The sequence below is a fragment of the Neomonachus schauinslandi genome, chromosome 8 (assembly GCF_002201575.2).
Source record: "Neomonachus schauinslandi chromosome 8, ASM220157v2, whole genome shotgun sequence".
NCBI lineage: Eukaryota > Metazoa > Chordata > Mammalia > Carnivora > Phocidae > Neomonachus > Neomonachus schauinslandi.
In genome coordinates, this window is record NC_058410.1 from 85,031,790 (window position 1) to 85,054,647 (window position 22,858).

Consider the following 22,858-nt stretch of genomic DNA (forward strand, 5'->3'; position numbering starts at 1 on the left):
GTGGTGGAATATGCCACTGAAAAATATACCACTTTGGCATTAGATTTATTTTGAGTTAAAGGCACTTGAAAAACAACAGGTACAAGAAGCACCCTCTGATGCTTCCCTTTTCTACCTGAAAATAGGAGATAGACCTCCCATGTGAAAGATGTCCTCCCTATACCAGGAGAAAAGAAACATTCTTATCACCAGAGACAAAGATCTGAGGCTGAGGAAATTCTGTACAGACCTTGTTAAAATAATTCTTATCTTCTTATAGCCTCCCCATATATTTTAGTTACTTTTCCACAGAGCCTCTCTGTTCAATCTGGTATAAAAGCATGTTTTGCCACTTTTTTGGGGTCTTCATTTCCTGATGAGGGCTCCTGTGTCACGTAAAACATATTAAATAAGTTGGTATGCTTTTCTCCTGTTAACCAGTTTTATGTCTATTTAATTCTCGGAGTCTGCCAGAGACCCTAAGTTTTGCCTTCCCTTCAGTTTCTGGACAATGAGGTTGTGATCGTAAAAGCCTGAGATCCCACCACTAGTACTCTCTCCAGAGCCTGTGGTTGCAGTCCTGGGAGAACTGACAAAAGCCAGCAGAAGAATTCTTACTATAGTCAGCTTTCCCAGATCTCTGTAGTTCTAGTCAAGAGAGAAGGTAAAAATGTCCCCTTGTCCCTTCTTTTCCAGGTTCAGATTGGCAGGAGAAAAAAACATCTGTTTAAAAAACATAACAAAACGTAGTTCTTTGGATTGTGACTCTTGTGAATTTGGTTTTGCTTACCCATTGACTATTGATCCCTACCAGGGTATCGTACTCTCCCTCTTCCCTACCAGGGACGGGTATCACTTTCCTCTTTGTCTCATCTTATGTACGGAGAGCTTGGCTTGGCTTTCCATCTGCCAGGGTGTACAGATTTGGCCTATGGCTATAGGCAATTGTCAGACTGGGGACCCCAGGAATTTGGTGGAACAGAAATGAGGATTGCACACCATTGCGGCTAGCATCTTACCAACAGTTACTGGTTCTTAGAGGGGGTTGTCTAAGTCTTTCTTTCTTTTGGCTATCTTTGGGAGTGGCTCTGGGTCTTGGGAGGGCTGCATCTTTTGCAACATCTTTGGGGATGCCTTTTGAGACCACCATTAATCCATTAAAAGGCCTAGTGGTTTTAAGCCATTAAAAGGCTTCCTGGTTTATATAGTCACATTGATACAGATATACTTTGGAAGACATGGACTTTTGTATCTAAAAGGATTTTTTAGAGATCTCTCGTCTTAAACAAATGTCCTATTGTTACCTATGAGAAGATCAGATTGAAAGGAAAAAATTAATAAGGCAAAGGTGAGAATCAACTCTTATATAAATTAGTAAATTGTGTGTTTCTATGTTTATAACTAACTCATGGTTAAAATTTAAAATTAAAACTGTAGGATCTCTTTTTGTAATTGACTGTATGTTTATATCTATATATGCTATGTACATGTGATCTTTTTTCTACCTCCAGATGATATTGGCAAAATTAATTTGTAAACCAGCTCTATGTAACTGGCTTAAGAAAAAATAAGCACTATATTAACATAAAATAAGCACTTAATTTATAAATTAAGTGTTCATAAAGCTCTCAGAAATATAGAAATGAGCCCCAGTGTTTTTCGAGTCCACATGATCTGGGAAAATCTTCAGTAAATAAAAGCTACTTTAAGTTTGTTGGCTTAATAAAAATAGGCATGTCTTCAGAATTATCAACATTAAATATAGTACAGGCATACAAATTCTTCTATCTGGGCTTACTAGTCAAGTAAGCTTATCTCTCCTAGATTTTTTTGTTAAAGATTTTATTTATTTGACAGAGAGAAACACAGCGAGAGGGGGAACACAAGCAGGGTGAGGGGGAGAGGGAGAAGCAGGCCTCCGGCTGAGCAGGGAGCCCGATGTGGGGCTCAATCCGAGGACCCTGGGATCATGACCTGAGCCGAAGGCAGATGCTTAAGGACCAAGCCACCCAGGTGCCTCTCTCCTAGATGTCTTTAAGTAAATGTATAAATTCAACCTAAGAACAAAACATACAGTAAAAGATAAGTTGCTTAATGTATGTCAACCATGACAGGAAGAAAGAGAGTTGGAGAAAACCATGTGTTTTGGGCACCTGGGTGGCTCAGTTGGTTAAGCGTCTGCCTTCGGCTCAGGTCATGATCTCCAGGTTGTGGGATTGAGCTCTGCATCGGGCTCCCTGCTCAGCATGGAGTCTGCTTCTCTCTCTCTCTCTCTCTCCCTCTGTCCGTCCCCACTGCTCATTCTCTCTCTCAAACAAATAAATAAATAAAATCTTAAAAAAAAAAAGAAATCTTGATTCATTAAAAAAAAGAAAACCATGTGTTTTAACATTTAGGTTCTTTGCTTCTGCGATTTTTAAAAAAATATTTGCCTGATTTGTCTACAAGAAAAATAACTTAAGATGATGGATTGCTTTGTTTAATGTGTCATGAAATTTTGATGAGTAATTCAAGCATAACTAAGGTGAATAATTAAGTAAAATGACAAATAAGTGAATTAAATGGATGCAAGTGAGATAAAAGTTTATAAATGAACTTTTTCAATATTGATTATGTTTGTAAAATATATCTGCATAAAAATAGTTTCTAAAATCTTCTGGTATCTTGAAACCTTAAAGTTATACTAAGTTAAATGATAGATATTCATTGAATAGATCCTTTACAAATAAGATAAAATAATAAAACATCATTGCTAAACATAAGTTTATCTATATTTTAAAGACTTTATTTATTTATTTGAGAGAGAGAGCGAAAGAGAGCACAAGCTGGGGCAGGGGTTAGGATCATGACCTGAGCCGAAGGCAGATGCGGGTTTTTTTTGTTGTTTTTTTTTTTAAGATTTTATTTATTTGACAGAGAGACAGTGAGAGAGGGAACACAAGCAGGGGGAGTGGGAGAGGGAGAAGCAGGCTTCCCGCTGAGCAGGGAGCCTGATGTGGGGCTCGATTCCAGGACCTTGAGATCATGACCTGAGCCGAATGCAGCCACTTAATGACTGAGCCACCCAGGCACCCCCCGAAAACAGATTAAGTTTAGCCAACTGAGCCACCCAAGCAACCCAAGTTTATCTATTTTTGACTCCTTAAGTTTTATAAAGACAAAAGATATTTGAGTCTTCTAATAAACATGTTCTCTTTTTTTTGTCACACTGGAAAATAGAACTATGAAAAAATAGGTACCCATAAGTTGTGAAACTGTATATTCATAAGATTTGCTAGTTTGCCACAGAATGCTAGTATATGACAAGCAATCTATATATATAAATGAAAATACTAGAAACCTTAAGAGTGAAGAGAGACAATTCTGTATGCAAAGTTTGCAAGGAAAGTGGGATGCATTTTTGATTACAAAAGAAAAAGAAAAAATGTATAAAAGACATGTTTTCGTTAAGAGAAAAAGAGACTAATTTTGTCCTAAGATAAAATGACTGGTTGTTCTAGAATTGAGAAATGGAAAAAGTAGGACAGAACCTAAATTATTATAGAAACTTGCAGAAGGTTTATGGGGAAAAAATGTGTATGTTCCAAAGTCAAAGCTAAGATTAAATGGATTTATTTATAAGTTTTTTTTAAATGAGCTCAATAATATACTGATACAAAACCAGCGTTTAATTTTCTCTTTCTGTTAAAATGGCAAGGTTTCTTAGACTATCGTTCTCCTAACTTAAGAGATTATAAAAGGTTTTCCTTTACCTCTTGAGTAACCTGCCTAGGAAAAAGATTGTGTGTCTTATCAAAAGAACTTCCTCTGCTTCGTGTTAACTTTATTAGGTCTTAGATTACTTAAAACTGAATCTTCTCAATATTTAAAAAAGCTAAGGGTTTTTTTTTTTTTCTTAAGTATATTACTTCCTGTATTTGCCTTTAAAACCTTTTATTGTCATGGTGCCTGGGTGGCTCAGTTGGTAAAGCGTCTGCCTTCAGCTCAGGTCATGATACCAGGGTCCTGGGATTGAGCCCTGCGTTGGGCTCTCTGCTCAGCAGGGAGCCTGCTTCTCCCTCTCCCTCTGCCTGCCTCCCAGCCTACTTGTGATCTCTTTCTGTCAAATAAATAAATAAAATCTTTAAAAAATAAAAATAAAATCTTTTTTTGCCACTTTGGTTAGGTGGATAACTGGATGGTTTTCATAGTAATCTGTGATCTCCTTAATCAAGTGTTCAAACTTTTTAACATTTTAGACAAACTTCCCAAAATCAAATTCTGAATAAAGTGTTTTTTACCTCAAACTAACTTTAGGATTTCCTAAAAGTTCCCTGAAAAATTTCAAAAGACTTGTTCTCTCTCCTTATAAAAAGAGAGATGTGAAACTAATTAAGGTTATTGGATATGTTAAATTACATGGGAAACAGTCAAATAAATGTGCTGTTCAACCTTCTTTAGGTTATATTTGTATGAGTATATGCTACTGATATAAGTATTTCAAAGATTGTATAAAATCTGTAAAAATTTGTATCCTTACTACCCATATAAAGAATCATAATTCCAGTTATTTTTTTAAAAGATTTTATTTATTTATTTGACAGAGAGAGAGATAGCGAGAGCAGGAACACAAGCAGGGGGAGTGGGAGAGGGAGAAGCAGACTGCCCTCTGAGCAAGGAAGGAGCCTGATGGGGGGCTTGATCCCAGGACCTTGGGATCATGACCTGAGCCGAAGGCAGACGCCCAATGACTGACCCACCCAGGCGCCCCATAATTCCAATTATTATCTTAAAATGTTAAATGCCACAGAAATAACCAAATTTCCTTGTAAATTACATCAAAATGAATTCTCACCATATCTTTAACCATGGCTATTTTTGAGTCTTTTGTCATTCACAGATAGTTATTTTTCACTCTGATGCTTCTCTGAAAGCTTTTGCAATCAACTGCAATCAAAAGTGCTTCAAAGAGATTCATGGAAAAGACTTGGACAAATACCTTGGAATACAGGTTTCTGGTAACTTTAAAATCAAACCACTAAACTAAATAAGAATTTCTAGAAATCTGGGGCACCTGGCTGGTTCAGTTGGCAGAGGACACAGCTCTTGATCTTGGGGTCATGAGTTCCAGACCCATTTTGGGTGTAGAGATTGCTTAAATAAATTTAAAAAAAAAAAGAATTTTTAGAAATCTAATGGAGTAACTGATTGATTCATAGAACCCCACTAACCCAAGATCAAGCAGAACAAGAATTAACTACATGGGACTAAATAAACTGATTATATTTTTTAAATTATTTTTTTGCTAAAACATGACATTTTTTAATATTTTGTTTGCCAGATTTAAAATTTTCATTTTCTCTTTTCTCTTAAACTATAACTTGAAGCAGTTTTGTAGATTATACCTTTGTAAACAGAAGTGAAGCATTTATGTTTTCTCTCTACCTGATCCCTTCAGAATTTGGAAATGCTTATTAACTGTTCTTATTTTCATGACAATTTAGTTGTTTGCCTAAGTTCAATAATAATCTGTTTTTCTCATAACAGGACATAATTGGAAACATCGTTGTATTACTAAGGCTTTGACTGTGATGCCGTATTTGAGAATGACATGAATAGAATTAGATATGATCAGACAGATTTAGGGAACTCAGGTTCGCTTTACGGAACCAATGCTTATAAAATCCCTTGAAATCTTAGCCTGATACCATGCTTACAGGGTTGCCAACCATACAGGTATGTAGATAGGTTACTTCCTGGCATACTCAGGAAAATTAAGATTTACTGAGGACCTTCAAAAGAGAGGAATTTACCCAAATCTATAGGTATTGCCGGCAAAGTCTGGTGGCAAGTTCCTGACCTGGCTTCTGAACCTCTGTAGGTTTTTATTTTATTTTATTTTTAAAGATTAATTTATTTATTTTTGAGAGAGAGAGGGAGAGGGAGAGAGAATCCAAGTAGACTCAGCACTGAGCACAGAGCCCAATGCAGGACTCTAGCTCACAACCCTGAGATCACAACCTGAGCCAAAACCAAGAGTCAGACACTTAACCAACTGTGCCACTCAAGTGCTGCAACCTCTATAGGCTTTTAAACACTCAACCTGAGATTTTTTGTTTATTAAAGTTCCAGCAAAGTAGACTTAAAAAGAGCTCGTACAGTAATTCACTATTCTTGTTGCACTTACATAAATAACCAAGCCTAACTTAATGGGAGTAAACTTGTTTTACAAACAAATTAGTCTTCTTCGATTATCTTTAATAAAAATGGGGTAATTTTAGGCAGGAAATTCTGTGTTTCAATATAAAGTACAACATTCTCTTGTGGGTTGTTGGCCACTGCCATGTTTGTTGATTTTAAGTTTTTTTCCCTCTTTGTAAACTGGCTCCTGCTGTTTTGTCCCTTTTGTCAATGCTTGTTTCCAATTCTTCTCCCACCCTCCTGACTTGGTATCACTAAAACCTAAAATTGCCCTTTTTTGAGGTCTTGCAAACTGAAGCTGAATGACTTGATATAAATTTCAAAGAAATCACCACATCAGATCATGTATGGATAACTTTCATGCTGGCTGCTATGTAAGTCACCCAGAAAGTTCACCATAACGTCTGATGCCATCAACAGAGACGTTCAAAGAAACCAAACATTAATAAATAAATAAATAAATAAATAAATAAATAAATAAATAAATAAATAAACTAAATAAATCGGTGTGCCACCGCTTGTCCTCACTCCACCATCGAAAGCTGCTTCAAGCTCAACATCTAAAAATCTTGACTTTTGAGCCTTCCGGACTCAAAAACTGAGTTTATAGTTTGCTTTAATCATGAACCTTTGTTTTTTTTTCCTTCTGTTTCTATAGGAAGGCCCCTCATTAAATGCCTGCTACTCATACCATCTAAGGCCTAATTTAGATGTCCCCCCACTTCCACATACACCATTGACCCCTGAAATAGGACACAACCATTTAACTGAACTGACCTATCTTCAGGGCTAAGAGACTGATTCAGTGAGTTATGGAGACCTACCAAGTCAGTTCCTGGTCTGTGGCGTCAGTATTATCTTGCTAAACAAACTGTAATACACAATAGTCTATTTTATATATTTTAACTTTCTATAACAGAAATTCTGAAACATGTGAAAGTAGGCCCAGTAATATAAGGAATCCCATGTGTAATCTCTTAGCTTCAATTATCAGCTTATGGCCAATCGCCTCTATTTTACGTTTATAAACTACAGTGTTTAAAGTACTTTTTACACTTTGGTTCTTGTAACAGCCATGAAAGCTAAGTTCTGTAGTTTTACAGTAAAATTCTATTGCTGACAAATGATCATTTTAATGTCAATGCCAATTTTTAAGATAGCAAGGGAAAAGACATAAAGGATGCTTGTATGCCTTTATACATGTTTTATTGTGTTTTTGTGTACCCTAATTCATTAATAAAGGGAAAAGGAGGAACACTGGCATGTTTTACCTTCAGCTATTATTCAAACTGAATAGAATTATCTTCCAATGAAATTGTTAGGATGAATTGCCAATTTCTACTTTTCTAGAAACCCACTTTTACTGAATAACCTTGATCCCAACCTATCATAAAAAATGGGATTTTACTCAACAAATTACTGCTAACATCACATTTTGTACATAATAGCTGCAAATGTCTAAAATTTTAAGGAACCATAATTTAGAACAATTCTAGGCTAAACGTGGTATTTGTAGATCCAGATGCAAGAAAATAAACCAAATGAGCCATTTAATTTGTGGTTTGAATGTCATTTTTCTGACAGTTATCAATGAAACTGTCATGTAGCCCTGGAATTTGGGGCTGTTAGAATTATTTATTTTGGATGTCACTCTTTCACATCTGATATTTTAACAAAGAGTTATGTTCACGTGCATGTGGGTATTGATTATCAATACCTTCACATGACATTATTACTTGCACATGAGTTAGTTCTAATTCTCTCTACAACCTGATTTGCATACCCATATCATCATATAGATATTTACAAATACTTCTGTACAGATTTTTTAAAATTTTATTTTATTATGTTAATCACCATACATTACATCATTAGTTTTTGATGTAGTGTTCCATGATTCATTGTTTGTGCATAACACCCAGTGCACCATTCAGTACGTGCCCTCTTTAATACCCATCACCAGGCTAACCCATTCCCCCACCCCCCTCCCCTTTAGAACCCTCAGTTTGTTTCTCAGAGTCCATAGTCTCTCATGGTTTGTCTCTGCCTCCGATTTCCCCCCCTTCATTTTTCCCTTCCTACTATTTTCTTTTTTTTAAACATATAATGTATTATTTGTTTCAGAGGTACAGATCTGTGATTGCGTACAGATTTTTTTCTTGATCTCTTTCTTACTTGACTAAGAATATTCAGGATGTCCCCAGATGCTCATCTGAAGGTTGATTTAGTCACAGTGGCAGAACCCCAGGCTCAAATGTCAAATGGGATCAGTTCTATACAGTGCACTAATCGGGCTGCAATCTTTTTGCTCCAGAAGTTACAGTTGCATGTTACTCATCAAGGCAAAATGTAAATGTTTAGTGATTATACGATATGTTTTTGTTAACTCCCCAGATGGGATTTTTTTTTTTTACCTTTGTTTATCTGAGAACAACAACAGAATGCTGATGAAATGCTGTGGCTGATGCCAGCAATCTAAGGCTTCATTAGTACAGATGAAGCAATGCTCACTTTGTTACACAAATAATTAAAGAGATTAAATGAAAATAAACACTGAGAGGATGTACAGAAGCTCTGAAGTTAGGTAATTATTTTAATTACTCTAGTGACTTCCATCAACCTTCACTATCAGCCACAGATCAAGTTTAAATTGTTTTATATAAAAATATCATAGACCATATGGAAAAGTACTATAGCTACTCAGTGATTATGCTTCATAAAAATGGCATTTTCTTTAAGCTTCCACTAAAAGGAGTTTTTTCCATTCTGGTGCCAGATAAACTCTCTAAAAGCATGATACATTTTTGCACTTTAAAGTGTTTTACCCTGGTTTTTGCTTCAAATGGACATTCTTAATAATTTTGTATCTTTATCTTGACTCGGATTTGATCATGAAAGATGTGGATTCACATTTTTGAGTCACTGAATGTAAAACAATATGGCATATTCAGTCATTTGAAATAAATGTCACTTGGAATCATGTCATCCTTACTGCATGACAAGCTGCACCTTGTATTTGGGGTAAATATTTCTTTATTCCCCTTCCTACCTCAAATGGGGGAAGACTACCACACACACTGACTGACACCTTCCTGACAGGCGGAGGCCATTTTTAGAGGCATGGTCAGTCCTGTTTAGAATGGATCTCATTTTTATTCCTGTGCGACAATGATTCTGCAAATCTCCCGGGTTAAGATCTTCTTTTGAACAAGTGTTACCTGCATTTAAATACCATTCATTGCTTGCATAATGCCAGCTCCTCTGCAAAAGACTTTACCTAATTTATGCTATTTAATCCTTATAAGATTTCCATGGAGTATGTATTATTAACTCCATTTTCCAGGTGAGGAAACTGAGAAGCTCACCGACTTTCTAAAGTTGCTCAAGTGGCCCAGCTGGGAATCAAACCAAGGTTGGCCTGACTTCAAGAACCACGATGCCCCCAACAGATGGTTGAATGAGGTAAACCTGGAAGCAAATGCTGACGAAAGATAATAGAAACGATGAGGTGACCTCCTTAAGGTGAATGTGCTAGTTAAGCGTTGTGTTGTAGGACACCTGTGAATTCTGAACACCAGTTAAAATCTCCAATTCCAAAATTTGATTGATTTTGAAAGTGTCTCATCTGTGAATGGCCCTGGTTGCTGGAGAAGAAGCAATTAGGAATGGATTTTTATGGAATAGTAAGTATAACCAAGAATTCCCGACTAACAAAGATTAGTGAAGTTTCTTCCAGTAACCACTTGAGCTGCACTCCAGCTAACACACTCCGCATTTCTCTTCAACTACATTAAAAATTTCAGCAGGATGAATGAGGCTTCAGTAATCTTTGCAAAGGTTGCCAGGTGTGCGTGCTGTTTTCTAGTATTTAAGAAAAGCCTTTACTGGGTTCCCTCCCCCACCTAACTGCCCCAAGATACTGACATTGGTTTCAGGCGGTGCACCCCCAGGCCTGATCACGACACATTTTCAGGAGGTTGTGTTATATTCAGAGGACCATTAGGGTAGCTGAGAGTCAGGGAACGGTCTAACGGATTCACTGTTTCCTATATTAGGATGCACTAATCTGCCGAGTTTATAGTATGAGTCGTGGCTGATACAGGGAGCTGGGACAGAACGTTAGTCCTTGCTTGCGGTGGGAGGGTGGGGAGGGAGTGCATGTTAACTTTATAAATCTCACCCTCAGGTTTCAGATCCGAGCAGGAAGTTAGGGAAATTCACAAACGCTCCAACTCCCGGTGATAGAGCAGCAAGGGTAGGGCTTAAGAAATTGAGGACTCTCAAAATAGGCTGGAAGGGTGGGGTGGGCTATCAGCTCCAGAGCTCTCCAGCGCGCCCTCACGCAGAATGCGCAATCGGAGGGATTTATTTGTGAGCGAGACTGAGGAAGACAAACAGCCGAGAGAAGACGGGCTCAGAAATTATTTATCGTGGGCTGGCGGGGGGAAAGGCTTTCCTGCTGCTTTTGCAAGCACCTCCCTGGGACGTGACTATGAAGCCTGGCCCCTCTTCTTTCCTCCCGGTACATTATAGACAGCCAGGGACTCAGCTAGAAGGTCCGCTCGATATAAAAAGTCCTAAGCACCAGTTGTTTACTCGTTGTCTTCCAGGCACTGTCATGGTTCTATTATGTCTTCGTACGCTGTTTGATTTTGACTGCACCACGTTTATACATCTAGGAGGGCCAACCCCTCCCGGTCGGGCTGTGTGGAAAGTGATTTCTTCAGGCCGCGCAGCGAGGAAGCCACGGGCTAGACTCCGGGGACCACCTTCTGTTTCCACTTGGCCACTTGCTACTGACCTCGGAGAAATCACTTTAAACGCTGAGCCTCAGCTTCCTCAGCCATAAAATGAAGGTGATTCTACTTTCCAGGCCTCTTTAAAAGGATCGTCGGGAGGGTCAAACGGAGTAATTCTGATGGCAGCGAACTGTGAGGAAATGTGACTCCAAATTACTGAAGGAAAAATAAGTTAAACATCCTCAGCTGGAGTTTTAGGAATTTCCCCCCAATGATCTCACTGCAGGCAGGCAGCAACCGTTTGGATGGATTCTTTCTTACGGACCATCTTACATGCCAAACACCTACGTGTGGCACCCCTCCGTCTCCCAGGGCTTCTATTGATTTCTGCCTTTCAGTGAAAGCGCTTTTTGCTGCCGCTGTTGGGTACACACCCCAGCACACCAACCCTGCAGCTGGGGGCCAGAGAAAGGATCTTTTACCCTCTCCGCCTTTGTCCCCTCACTCCCCACCCTAGGTCTCCCGAGTTTTCCGCACGCGAATGGGGTTTCCTGGCTGATCTCTAAAGACCTTGCAGTATTTCAGAAAGCTACGAGCGCGCAGAGATGAGCGAACGAGCATCCAGCCCTTCCCGCAGGTCGTGCAGCCCCGCGGGGACCCTCCTCCCGCTCCTCCGGCGGTGCAGCAGCCGCCTCCAGAGCTAGCTCTCGGGGCCGTCAGCGGCAGACCCCGCGGAGAGCCGGGGCCCCCCTCGCAGCCCCTCTCGGCCAGTAGCAGCGCAGCTGTCTTCCCACAGGAGGGAGGACTGGGAGGACGCTGGAGTCTGCAGCGCCCCCGCCCCCTCGCTTTTTCTTTCTTTCCTTGCTTTGGGATCTTGCTGCCGGAGCCGGGAGAGGGTCTGAGAAGGACCGGAGTGCAGGCTTCCGCTGCGGCGCGCGAGCAGAGCTGGGGGCACAACATCTGCGGCGTCCCCTCCCGGTCCTCGCCCACCCGGCTGGGATGTGATCCAGGAAAGCCCTCAGCGCCTGCCTCCCGCCCTCGAAGGTGCCCCCCCCCCCCCCCCCCGAGAGCTCATTGGGAGCACACCGCTGGAGTCCCTTTGGCCGCAGCGCCACGGGACGGGAGTGGCAAGGAGTCCTGGGGCCGGTTCCCAGCTCCCACTCTTCAGAAAGAGCGGCGGGGGATCACCGCTTTCCTGGCGCTCCGCGCAACTCCGGGGCGAGCAGAGCGCGGCTGGACAGAGTCCCGCTTCCCGCCGACTCACGGGGATTGGGGGACGGCGTCTGCCCGCCTGCGCTCCCTGTAGCCCTAGCTTCTCGGCACCTGCGCCGATCTGCCACGCCGGGGGCCTGAGCCCCGCGGCTCTCGGCCCCCGCAGCATCCTCAGACCCCATGGAGAACGCGCCCGCCGCGGCTTCCTGAGTGCGGGCGCCGCCGCCGTCCAAACTGCGCGCTGGGGTCCTCCATCTCGCCCCTCTTAGGGGCGTCAGAGAGGCCAGCGAAGAGTGCACCATGAAGTCCGTGCTGTTCAGCCGCTTCTTCATCCTCCTGCCCTGGATCCTAATCGTCATCATCATGCTCGACGTGGACACGCGCAGGCCCGCGTCCCCGCTCACCCCGCGCCCCTACTTTTCTCCCTACGCGGTGGGCCGTGGGGGTGCCCGACTCCCGCTCCGCAGGGGCGGCCCCGACAGCAGCCCCGGGCGCGGCTGGCAGAAGCTCAACGAGTCGCGGCCACAAGCACGGCCGCGGCCCGAGCCGCCTCTGCCCACCATCTATGCCATCACGCCCACCTACAGCCGCCCGGTGCAGAAAGCCGAGCTGACCCGCCTGGCCAACACTTTCCGCCAGGTGGCGCAGCTGCACTGGATCCTGGTGGAGGACGCGGCGGCGCGCAGCGAGCTGGTGACCCGCTTCCTGGCGCGGGCCGGGCTGCCCAGCACGCACCTGCACGTGCCCACACCGCGGCGCTACAAGAGGCCCGGGTTGCCGCGCGCCACGGAGCAGCGTAACGCGGGTCTCGCCTGGCTGCGCCAGAGGCACCAGTATCAGCGCGCGCAGCCCGGGGTGCTCTTCTTCGCCGACGACGACAACACCTACAGTCTGGAGCTGTTTCAGGAGGTAGCGGCCGGGCCGCCCCAGCTTGGGAGGGGGGGCGCGCAGGAGGGGCTTCGGGGCCGGCCGGGCTGCGGCTGCGGCTGCACTTGTGAGTTCTCACTTTTCCGTACTCCCATTCGGGACTACAGGTGGAGCGCTCCTCGCGGGCAGCCTGCAGCTTCCCCTGGCCCTGGCGTGTTTACGCTGGCCTTGGGGGTGGAGCGTGGATGAGAGGACCGCTGTGGCTCAAGGGAGGGAGTGTGTGACCAGGGGCTTCGCAGTCCACCTGGTCTTGAGATTGAGCCGAGGGAGTAGTAACACAGGTGAGGCGCGAGGCTATTTCCAGGAACGAGGCTCTGGCTGGCTTGAGGTTGGAGCCCAGATGGCAGAGAGAGTCGCTGGGCGAGGCACGCTGTCCGGAACAGGTCGCGGAGGGACCCAGCTCCCTGGGCAGGCGGGCTTGGTGTATTCTCGAGTCTAGAACCATACAGGGAGGAAGGTGGAGATGGTGACTAAAAATCATCCCAGAGACAAATTTCTCTCTTACAGCCCGCTGGCACGGAAATGGTTAGAGTGAAAACAGTGACTTCTCCAGGGTGTGTGTGGTGGGTCCAACCTCTTTCTCTTCCTGCACCCCACAAAAGCTCTTTCTGATTCTGAAGATTGCCTCTTTTTCAAGGAAAACCTCTGGTAAATGAGTTGAGACTGTTGTGCCCTGTGGTTGTCTTTCTGCCGCCCGAATTATGAGGAAGACAGCCCCATTTTTTTCTGAGCCTTTCTCTAAGGCCTCTCTTGGGCAAGTTAGCCAGGCCACTCTTGCACCTGCCCATTGTATCCTGGTGCCCCCTGTGAGGTCCTGGGTGCAGCATGGTCCCCTGCCGCCTAAATGGCCCTTTTCCCTTGGAAGGCCACTCATGCACAGAGCCAGCAGGGGGTTAGGACAGGTTTTACTTCTTGAGGCTGGTATTTTGCAGTCTGTGTGTGTTCTGTGAATGAGTCCGGATTGCATGGTTTTCACTGTTCTTCCTTATACACAAAGATCCCTGGGGGAAAAAAACAAAAACTTGGGATTCTTTGACACTTGGTGGAACTTGCTTTCCTTTATGCCAAATTCCTTGAGCTCCTGCTTCGGAGACTCCATCACACCCCCCGCCCTGCCAAGTAAACTGGACAACGTGTGTGTCTAGTAAACATAAACGCCCAACAACTTCATCCTAGTATCTGTTTGGCTTTCTTAACCTCAGGACAGAGTGACTTTATACCCTTTCAATTTAATTTTTCTGCCTATGTGGCTTTTGAGAATCCATTTTTTAAGGGCAGTTGCCACCTTCCTTTCTATTCATCCTCTCCTTCATGAATAAAAGGACCAGTAATTGCTTTCCATCCTTTCTTCAACTTTTTGCAATGTAGGCCTTTCCATGTTCCTTCAGAAGAAATAGATAAGCTTGACATTGTAGGGGGTAGTCTTTATTATAACCAAGATGAGAGAATCTGATTTTTCTTTAAGTTGGGCTACAGTTTTGATCCTGCTTACATACTCTTTCCCCAAAAGATACGGTGGTTTGTATTCTGAAGCAAAGACCTTTACATTTCAATACACCATAATTTTAAACTTCAAAGTTTTTATTATTATTTTTTACCCTTGGAAGTTGCCTCGGAACTTGGACGTTGCCTTACCTGTAGAAATGTGTGGTCTTGGCATACGTAATGCACATCATTATTAATAAACTTTTTAGGGGGATGGGCTGTGAAGGGGGAGTGGTTTTTTGGTTTATCTCCAGGTTCTAGCGCATTGGTGTGAAGGGTTAGATGAGTGCGAGAGCTGGTGTTCCAAGCAGTGAAACAATGGAGCCCAGTCTTTGATGCTTCCCAAACTGAAGGAAGGCTTGATGGTGGGGGATATTAACGCAGCAAGAGAAAAACCCAGTAGATTTTTTCATTGGTCCATTGGAAAAAGAGAAAGAATATAAAGGAGAGGGTGAGGAGGAAAAATAGTAGTGGCCCAGAGGAAACTATAAAGGGTAAAACATGCAAAACTTATAAGACACTAAAATTTTGTACAGTAGGAAGTAATGAAAAAAAAATCAAACTTAATTTAAGAGCACGTGCAACTCTTTTTATGGAGAGGTGCCAAGTGGTACAAAATATACGACAGAAGGACTGTTTAAAAAACGTCATACACATGATACATTTGGAATTGAAATTCTGTAGCTTCCAGAGGCCACTCCCAGACAGTAATTTCAAGACTAGTCCCTTTTTCCACCACCTCTCATCCTCCCTCACACACAGTGTTTTTGGACAGAGTGGGCATCTATTCACCATGCATATATGTTGATACATTCAGTTTTCCTTTTTGCAACGCATTCTTTTCCTTGTAAGGCGAGCGATATTGAACTCTCTAAAAAGTCAGGTTAGTGGGATTTATGCACCCTTGGATTTGTGCAGTAATGGGATGGTCTACCTTATACCCGTTCTAAGATTAATGATTCCATGTGGATTATAGTCTAGACATTGCTCTCTTGGAGAACAGGTAGGACTAGATAAAACATCTAAAAACTGCAACTCCTTGGGGGGAAGGGAAGATGCTGATAAAGGATGCTGTAGAGGCGAGGCGTATTGATCTCAGTCCTCCATATTGTGCATACACACAAATTAGTTTTTAAGTAATTCACGGTACTTGAGAGAATGTCCCAAGTCAGGCTTCATCTTTTATTCATAGTGCTACTAATTTCCATGGTTGATGTTAACGTAGATAAGATAAAAGGAGGAAAATGAACCAGGTACAAATTAGCTCGCTAAGCATTGGCTGCAAATGAAGGAAACAGATGAAAGGTCTCCAAATTAAATTAAAGGCGCAACAGGCAATCTGTGTTCAATTATTCCTCCCTGGTAACTGGAGAGCTGCTTTCTTCTTCCATACAGCTAACTGATGTTCAGCCTCCCCTCTCAACTGAGCTGTGCTGCCAGGAAGGAAATATTTGCATCGAAATAGTGCTACCTTAGCAGCCAAATCCACTTGCAAATGAAGCTCTGGGCGGAGTGGTAGCCACAGAAACTGGACTGTCCGTTGGAGGAGATGGACAGGGTTTTTCAGGTTTGCAGTATCCCAGCAGGTCCTTCTGCTCTCCCTGTGGCACGGAGGTTTTAGCCTACAGATGTAGTGCAGATAATCCTGCCTGCCCGAGCACCCTATCTGTCTAACCCCCCCGGAAAAGCTTCTTTGTGAAGGATTTAAGCTACTTTAATACAAGCCACAACTGCAGATAAATGTGGCTCTCTATCTAGTTATATTTTCAATAACACTATTGATGAGACTTCTGTTCTTCACTAGAAAACCTTCCAGTGTTTCCTGAGTTTAAAGCTGACGCTTTTCAGGTGAAGTTGCTTTCACCTTTGGAAATCAATTGAATCAAAAGGTTACAAAACAGGCCTTTCCCAGCAAGAAGAAAAAACTTAAAAATTTTTAACTTTAAATTTAATGAGCAAAGACTGGAAGACAGGCCAGCCATGAGACACTTAAGGGGGGGTGGGTGAAAGGACTCAGTTAATGAGAAGGCACCTTGAAGATGCTTTCTGGCAAGCAATGAACTAAAGAGGCCCTTTGTTTCGATTTTTCTGTTGGGTGCAGTTAAGCTATTTGTGTGCTAAGCAGGTGGAGGAATCGAGGTTTAATTTTCTGTCTCGTTCTTTTCCTGAAGCATCAGTATGCTCCCCTCTTTATATGCAGCTTGTTAGAGCCACAATCCAAAGGATATTCAAATTTACAATGTTTGGCACTTCCCCCCAAGTAGTAAATTCTGCCTGTGTTTCTTGAAAGGAGACCAGAGATCTACCTTTACTTTTACCTTTGATACTGTTACTTAGTGTAGGGTAATTATCTTTTCGAAGTGAAGGAACCTAAAAGAATCTTAGGTGTAGCATAAAATGACTCTTTTACCTGAAATGTGCCCTTTGTGTGTTATTTCTCCCCATCTAAAACCATATTAATAATCCTGTTGTAGGGCTGATAAAACATGAGAATTTTCTAAAACTGCAGCCAATTTTCTTAGTCTGTCAGTGTTAAATCTCAAGATTTTCTGTGTTCTCCCTGGGTGTATAGTACTTGGGTTAGGGCTAATTTTTTAGTTTTCTATGAAGACCAGTTTTCATTTGGATTTTGAGATTTTAATGGACCAGAAATAACAATTTGGGTTTAAAAGACATTCTCTCTACTGCCTCTTCTTGTTGTCTTCTTCCATCATTCTTTGTCCCCCAACCTACTTTTCACTGATTATCCTTTCTCATGAATAGACGTGGAGACATGCCTGGATTATTGTTTGGTGCAATGAACGTGTGTCTTTTAAACATTTAGACTCTTGTCTCCTTCTTGGAAACTATAGTGGGTGACTCCATTTTCTTCTGTCTCCTCCCCTTGCCTCTAAATTACAAGCTGGTAAATTTTCTCTTGTGTGAACAGTAATGGAATAGTAATTGCTTTTAAGGCATGCTACAAAAGCAAAATAGAAGAACCAAAGGCAATGGTCTTATTCATTAACTATTCCAGGTGGTATTCAAGTAGTGCTTTTTTTTTGGTAGAGAATTCAATAATGTTCAGGTGTGTCTGTTCAAATGTTTTGAAATCTGAGGAAATATTTGCTCAATCCATATAGTTAACACATTATATACTTGATTTGCAATGCTGTTGAAGCATGATATTTAAGTTTTGCATGGATCTCAAGCCCTCCCTCCAAAACACAAATAAACTTGTTACACCAGTCCGTAGGTAGGTAGGTAAATAGGTAGGTTTAGAACAGATTTCCAATTCACAGCAATAAATGAAGATAATCCATTGTTCATGCCTGGTAGTTCTTGTGCATAATTTAAAATAAATGTTAAAATACTCTTTCCCATGGATACAGGCAGAATGCAGTTGACATCAGTTGAGCACTTCACTATGGGCCAGGAACCACCCCTAGGGTTTTATGTGTTTTAACTTCTTTGTTCCTCACAACAGCCCCTGAGGTAGGTACTGGTATGTTCCTATTCTTTCATCCTACTGCTGATATTTAGGTCTGAGCATAGTACTTTGGTGACCACAGAGATTTTTAAAAGTGCAGCAGGAATCTAATACAGTCATTTACTCTGACTGGTATAATTGGCATCCTTATTTCATAGTTGAGTAGAAATGCCTGGAAGTAACTTGAACAGGTCATGCAGCTGTTCAGAGACAGAATTTGGAGCCCAAGTCCTCTGGTTCTAGAGTCTGCCCTTTTTTTTTTTTTTTAAGATGTATTTATTCCAGGGGCGGGGCAGAGGGGGAGAGAGCTGGAGCCCAGCACGGAGGCTCCATCTTACTACCCTGAGATCACCACCTGAGTCAAAACCAAGAGTTGGGACGCTTAACGGACTGGCCCCTGGCATTACCCAGGTGCCCCTAGAGCCTGCGTTTTTGACCTTCCTGAGGCAGATACATGTACAGTCGGATGGAAATATGTCAGTGTGGTAAATAAAGCATTTGATCAACAGGAGTATTTATTTCTTTTAAAAGACTTACTTATTTTAGAAAAAGACAGTGGGGGAAGGGGCAGAGGGAGAGAATCTCAAGCAGACTCCCCGCTGAGCCCAGAGCTCAAGGCAGGGCTTGATCTCACAACCCTGAGATTATGACCTGAGCTGAAATCAGGAGTCTGATGCTTAACCGGCTGAACCACCCAGGCGCCCCTCAACAGGAATATTCTAACATTGTTGCTGTCTCCTGCCACACTTAAACTCAGGTCTGTCTTCTTGGACATATCAACTTCTAATTTTCCTTTTCGGCCTTTTTTCCCCCTAATATCATTTGATCTTATGAACATTTTATTTCATTTCACATTACCTCATTTATAGCCCATTGGATTTTTAGATTTTTTTTTCAAGTCAGGTCAAAACTGCTAAGTTAGTATATAAACGGTAATCTTTTATATATATATAAAATGTTTGCTTTTATGTATATATAATAATATGTGTGCTTTTTAAAACTATTGTGAACAAGAAAGGATCATTTCTGCAAGAAGATAAAACATTAAAATTAATTTTTTCCCTCACCTGATAGATATACATCAGCAGCTATAGCTACTGAGCACATATCTTTTCAGGACAGGCAGAATTGAATGGAAGAAGAATTGTTGGGGTAGAATGGGTGTCAGAGACAGTACTGAATTATTTCGCGTGGCAGGAGCTGGGTGCCCAAGTCAGTCTGAGCTGAAGCTCATGTAGGACACAGACAGCCGCTGGTTGCTCTCTCCCACGGAGGCTGAGGCGGCTCCTTCCTGGAGCACAAAGATGTACTTGTAGCAACCTCCAGCCAGTGTGCTGGTCATGCTGGCTGCTGATGGCCCGCACTATGAGGTGCACCAGACTGGTCACTTGTTGACAGAAGGCTTAATTTTCTTGTTTGTTATTTTTTGGGGGCTTAGGAATTTCCCTGGATTAAAAATAAAATGAATAAATCATTGAGTCTTTTTGCATGTTAGGAAAACCTTGGAGATGTCTGTGCTGAGGAGGGTGATCAGGTTCTCTACCTGATCTTATTTGGTCATTTGGTCTTTTCTTCAAAATAACTGAAAACTTAAAAGTTGTTTTTTTTCCCCCCCAATCTCCGGCAGTGGAAAGAGAACTTTAAATAGTAATGTATGTTACATGCAGAAACTAAGACCTTCGTTCCTTCATTCTGAAAGGCAGGTATTTATAAATTGTATCTTCACATCGAGAAGATATTTGAATATAATTAGTATGCGTTCTCCTCCACTTGACAAATGTTAATTGAGCATCTACTGTGTGCTAGGCACTGTGCTTTATCAAGGCAGGGCGTAATACAGCTGTGAACAGAGAGGGTGCCTCCCAGTCCTCACAGATCGAGTGTCTGGACTAAATATGCGTGCTAGGATCAGTGCCTGTTGAGAGAAATGCAGATGCTTGGGAGTGTAGAGCATAGACAGCTAATGGGGTTGTAGGTTGTAATGTGGAGTGATTGTAGAAGTGACCTCTGAGCTGAGACCTAAAGGATGATGGGGCCTAGTGGGTGACAGGGCAGGGGAGGGAGCCATAGTTAAGAACCTGAGCACAGAGGGTGTGCGAATATCCAGAGAACGGAAAGATGTCCTTGACGAGCGGGGATGGGATGGAGGAGAAGGCAGCCGCGGCCCCATCTTCTGCATGCCAAGTGAGATACTTAGTTCTGGGGGAAGAGTTAGCATCTCTTCCCAAGCCTGTCCTATAAAGAAAAGAAGTCTTCATTTTTTGTGTGTAAACCCGTGGCTTTGGAAAGTGTGTACATAGCAGTGCAAGTAGGTATGTTTTCATTGTTTCCCATCTGGTTTTCAGATCACCCATCAGGCAAATCTCTGGCTTTTAACTTTTTAAACAGAAGTTAGATAAGGGTGGGGGGAGTGAATTAGTAGAAAAACTGTAAGTATTTGTTCATCTAGTTGTTGCAAGGAAGTGGCATTGTAGACTGTTGTGGATTCTTTTATAGTGCCTAACATCACATTATATAATGTGGTATATGTATTTCAGTTGGCCATTTCTCCCACTACAATCTAAACCCCGTAAGGGTAGGCATTTTCTTTTGTTCATTGTTGTATCTTTAGTGCTCAAAGCAGAGCCTGCCATGTAGTAAATGCTCATTAAATATTTGTTGAATAAGTGAATGAATTGTGGGGAGATTAGAAGCTGAGGGGCTCTCTTACAGAAGGAATCTGTTCCTAGAAAGGAGCTCTGAACAGAGATTGTTGGTCAGATAACACTTTTGAAGTCTGTGTTAGGTGTCTAGGATTATATTGAGCCTTTTAAATAGTGACTTTTTTAAGAAAAATGCTTGGGGTTTTTTGTGTGTGTGTGTGTCTGAAAACATCTTTATTTCACCTTCATTCTTTTTTAAGATTTTATTATTTGAGGTCGCCCGGGTGGCTCAGTCGTTAAGCGTCTGCCTTCGGCTCGGGTCGTGATCCCGGGGTCCTGGGATCGAGCCCCGCATCGGGCTCCCTGCTCGGCAGGAGGCCTGCTTCTCCCTCTGCCTCCCCCCCCCCCCCCCCGGCTTGTGCTGTCTCTCTCTCCTGCTCTCTCTCTCTCTGAAATAAATAAAATATTTTTAAAAAGCTTTTCTTATTTGAGAGTCAGAGGGCTCGAGAGAGCATGAGTCAGGGGAGGAGCAGAGGAACAGGGAGAAGCAGGCTCCCCCCTGAGCAGGGAGCTGTGAGAAGGCTGCTTTTTACCCACTGAGCCACCCAGGTGCCCCGTGAATAGTAACTTAAAGATAAATGTGGCCCCTGTGCTGACTCTAAGAGCTTTCATGCTAAAAAGGGGAGCGATAAGGCCCGGGAACATTTGCATATGGAGCAGAGCATTCCTGGCAAAGCCCGTTCAGAGGGCAGGAGGTACGTGAAGGTGCTTGTGAACCAGTTGAGTGTTAGGCCTCTTCACACTGGAGGCCGGTGGGGAGCTCAGGTAGGAACTTGGGAGTTAAAGAGCCCCGTGTTCAAATGCAGCTTTACCGCTCAGTGGTTGCATGATTTTGGCAAGAGCTGCCTGCCTCATCGGACTGCTATTTAAGTACCGACCTTTTGGCAAGTTACAAGTATTAGTTCTGTTTCCCTTGTTCTCCTCTGTGGGTGACTGCCCCCGTTGAGAGGTATGTATCAAGTCGCTGCCACACGGTTTCGTTAGATGTCTTTAAATACTCCGTTTCTGAGATCTGGATGTGTTTCTGGGGCCAGGAGGAGGTGCAGGTGCCTGACTTTCCCAAATAAGTCTGTACCCAAGTGGAACTACATGAACTGGGTGTCTTAACTACACCACTAGGTGTTACCAGAGTGATTAGAGGGACAAGAGTTAAACAGGGCTTATCTACAAAGAGTCCTGGGAGGATGCGAGAGAGTGAAAAGCATCTTAAAGGACATTTTAGGTTGAGAGGAGGTGGAAGGCTGATTCTCCTGTGGATTAGGAGGTCTGAAGCTGATTAATGTGTGCGTGAGAGCTAGGAAGTTGGCCCGTATGTAGCTCAGACCAGGTCCTAGGAGTGATTTTTTAGCTCCTTGGCAGTCCTAGGACCCAGCTTGGTCCCAGAGCATGTTGCAAGATAGGTTATTTCTGGCATGAATGAATGAATCAGAGGTAGTATGTTACAAAGGAGAGGGCAAATTAAAGGGAAGAATGCAATGAATCTATTTTTAAAGCACATGACTAGAAGCAATAGCTTGATTTTTGAGGTCATTTGCTAGGGATGGGAAGGTCAGGAGAATTCCTCTTTCCAGCACCTACTGTTGCAGAAGGCAGAGAGGATCCCTTTGACAGTCTCACCTTGTGCCCAGCACCCTCCAGCCTTAACTGGGACACTGAGCTGGCCTTCAGCTGACTGGCAGTTATTGGGAAGTCAACCCTGAGCTTGTTTCTCTTTTTTCAAACATTGCTTACATTTTCATAAGTAAAAAGCTTACAAAGCTTTTGAAGCTTATTTCCTGCCAGAATTGGGAATGTAGCAGTTGGAGTGTGGTGTGTGTGTGTTTACCCACAGGGTCGTGTGGGGAGTGTGTGTGTGTGTGTTTACCCACAGGGTCCCCTCATTGCCTCCTTGCCTGCAAATTCTATGAGTACTCTCCCAGTTCTTTCTTCATAGACCCTGCACCCTCCACATCAGTCTCTTACAATAATTGTGGTCACACCCAGGGATCTGGTGCAGTGATCCTCACCATTTTCTGTTCGCATAACTCCTAAAAGAACTTAGTAAAATTATACACTCTCTAGGATGTTTTCAAATTGATGTCTAAATTTTTTAAATCACTTAAAATAGTTGCAAAGGATGTAAGTTTTAGTGAATTATAAATACATTAATGAAAAAATACAGTGGA

At 42.7% G+C, this 22,858-nt stretch overlaps 1 protein-coding gene across 1 annotated transcript in view; it reads left to right on the top strand.

The window, feature by feature from the left end:
• Nucleotides 1–12,410: 12,410 nt before the first annotated feature.
• The window catches only part of B3GAT2 (beta-1,3-glucuronyltransferase 2), a 67,526-nt gene continuing 57,078 nt past the window's right edge, over nucleotides 12,411–22,858 (top strand). Inside the window, exon 1 of the mRNA XM_021691942.1 lies at nucleotides 12,411–13,019. Coding sequence (XP_021547617.1) covers nucleotides 12,411–13,019 — 609 coding nt within the window. The remainder of the gene's footprint in view (nucleotides 13,020–22,858) is intronic.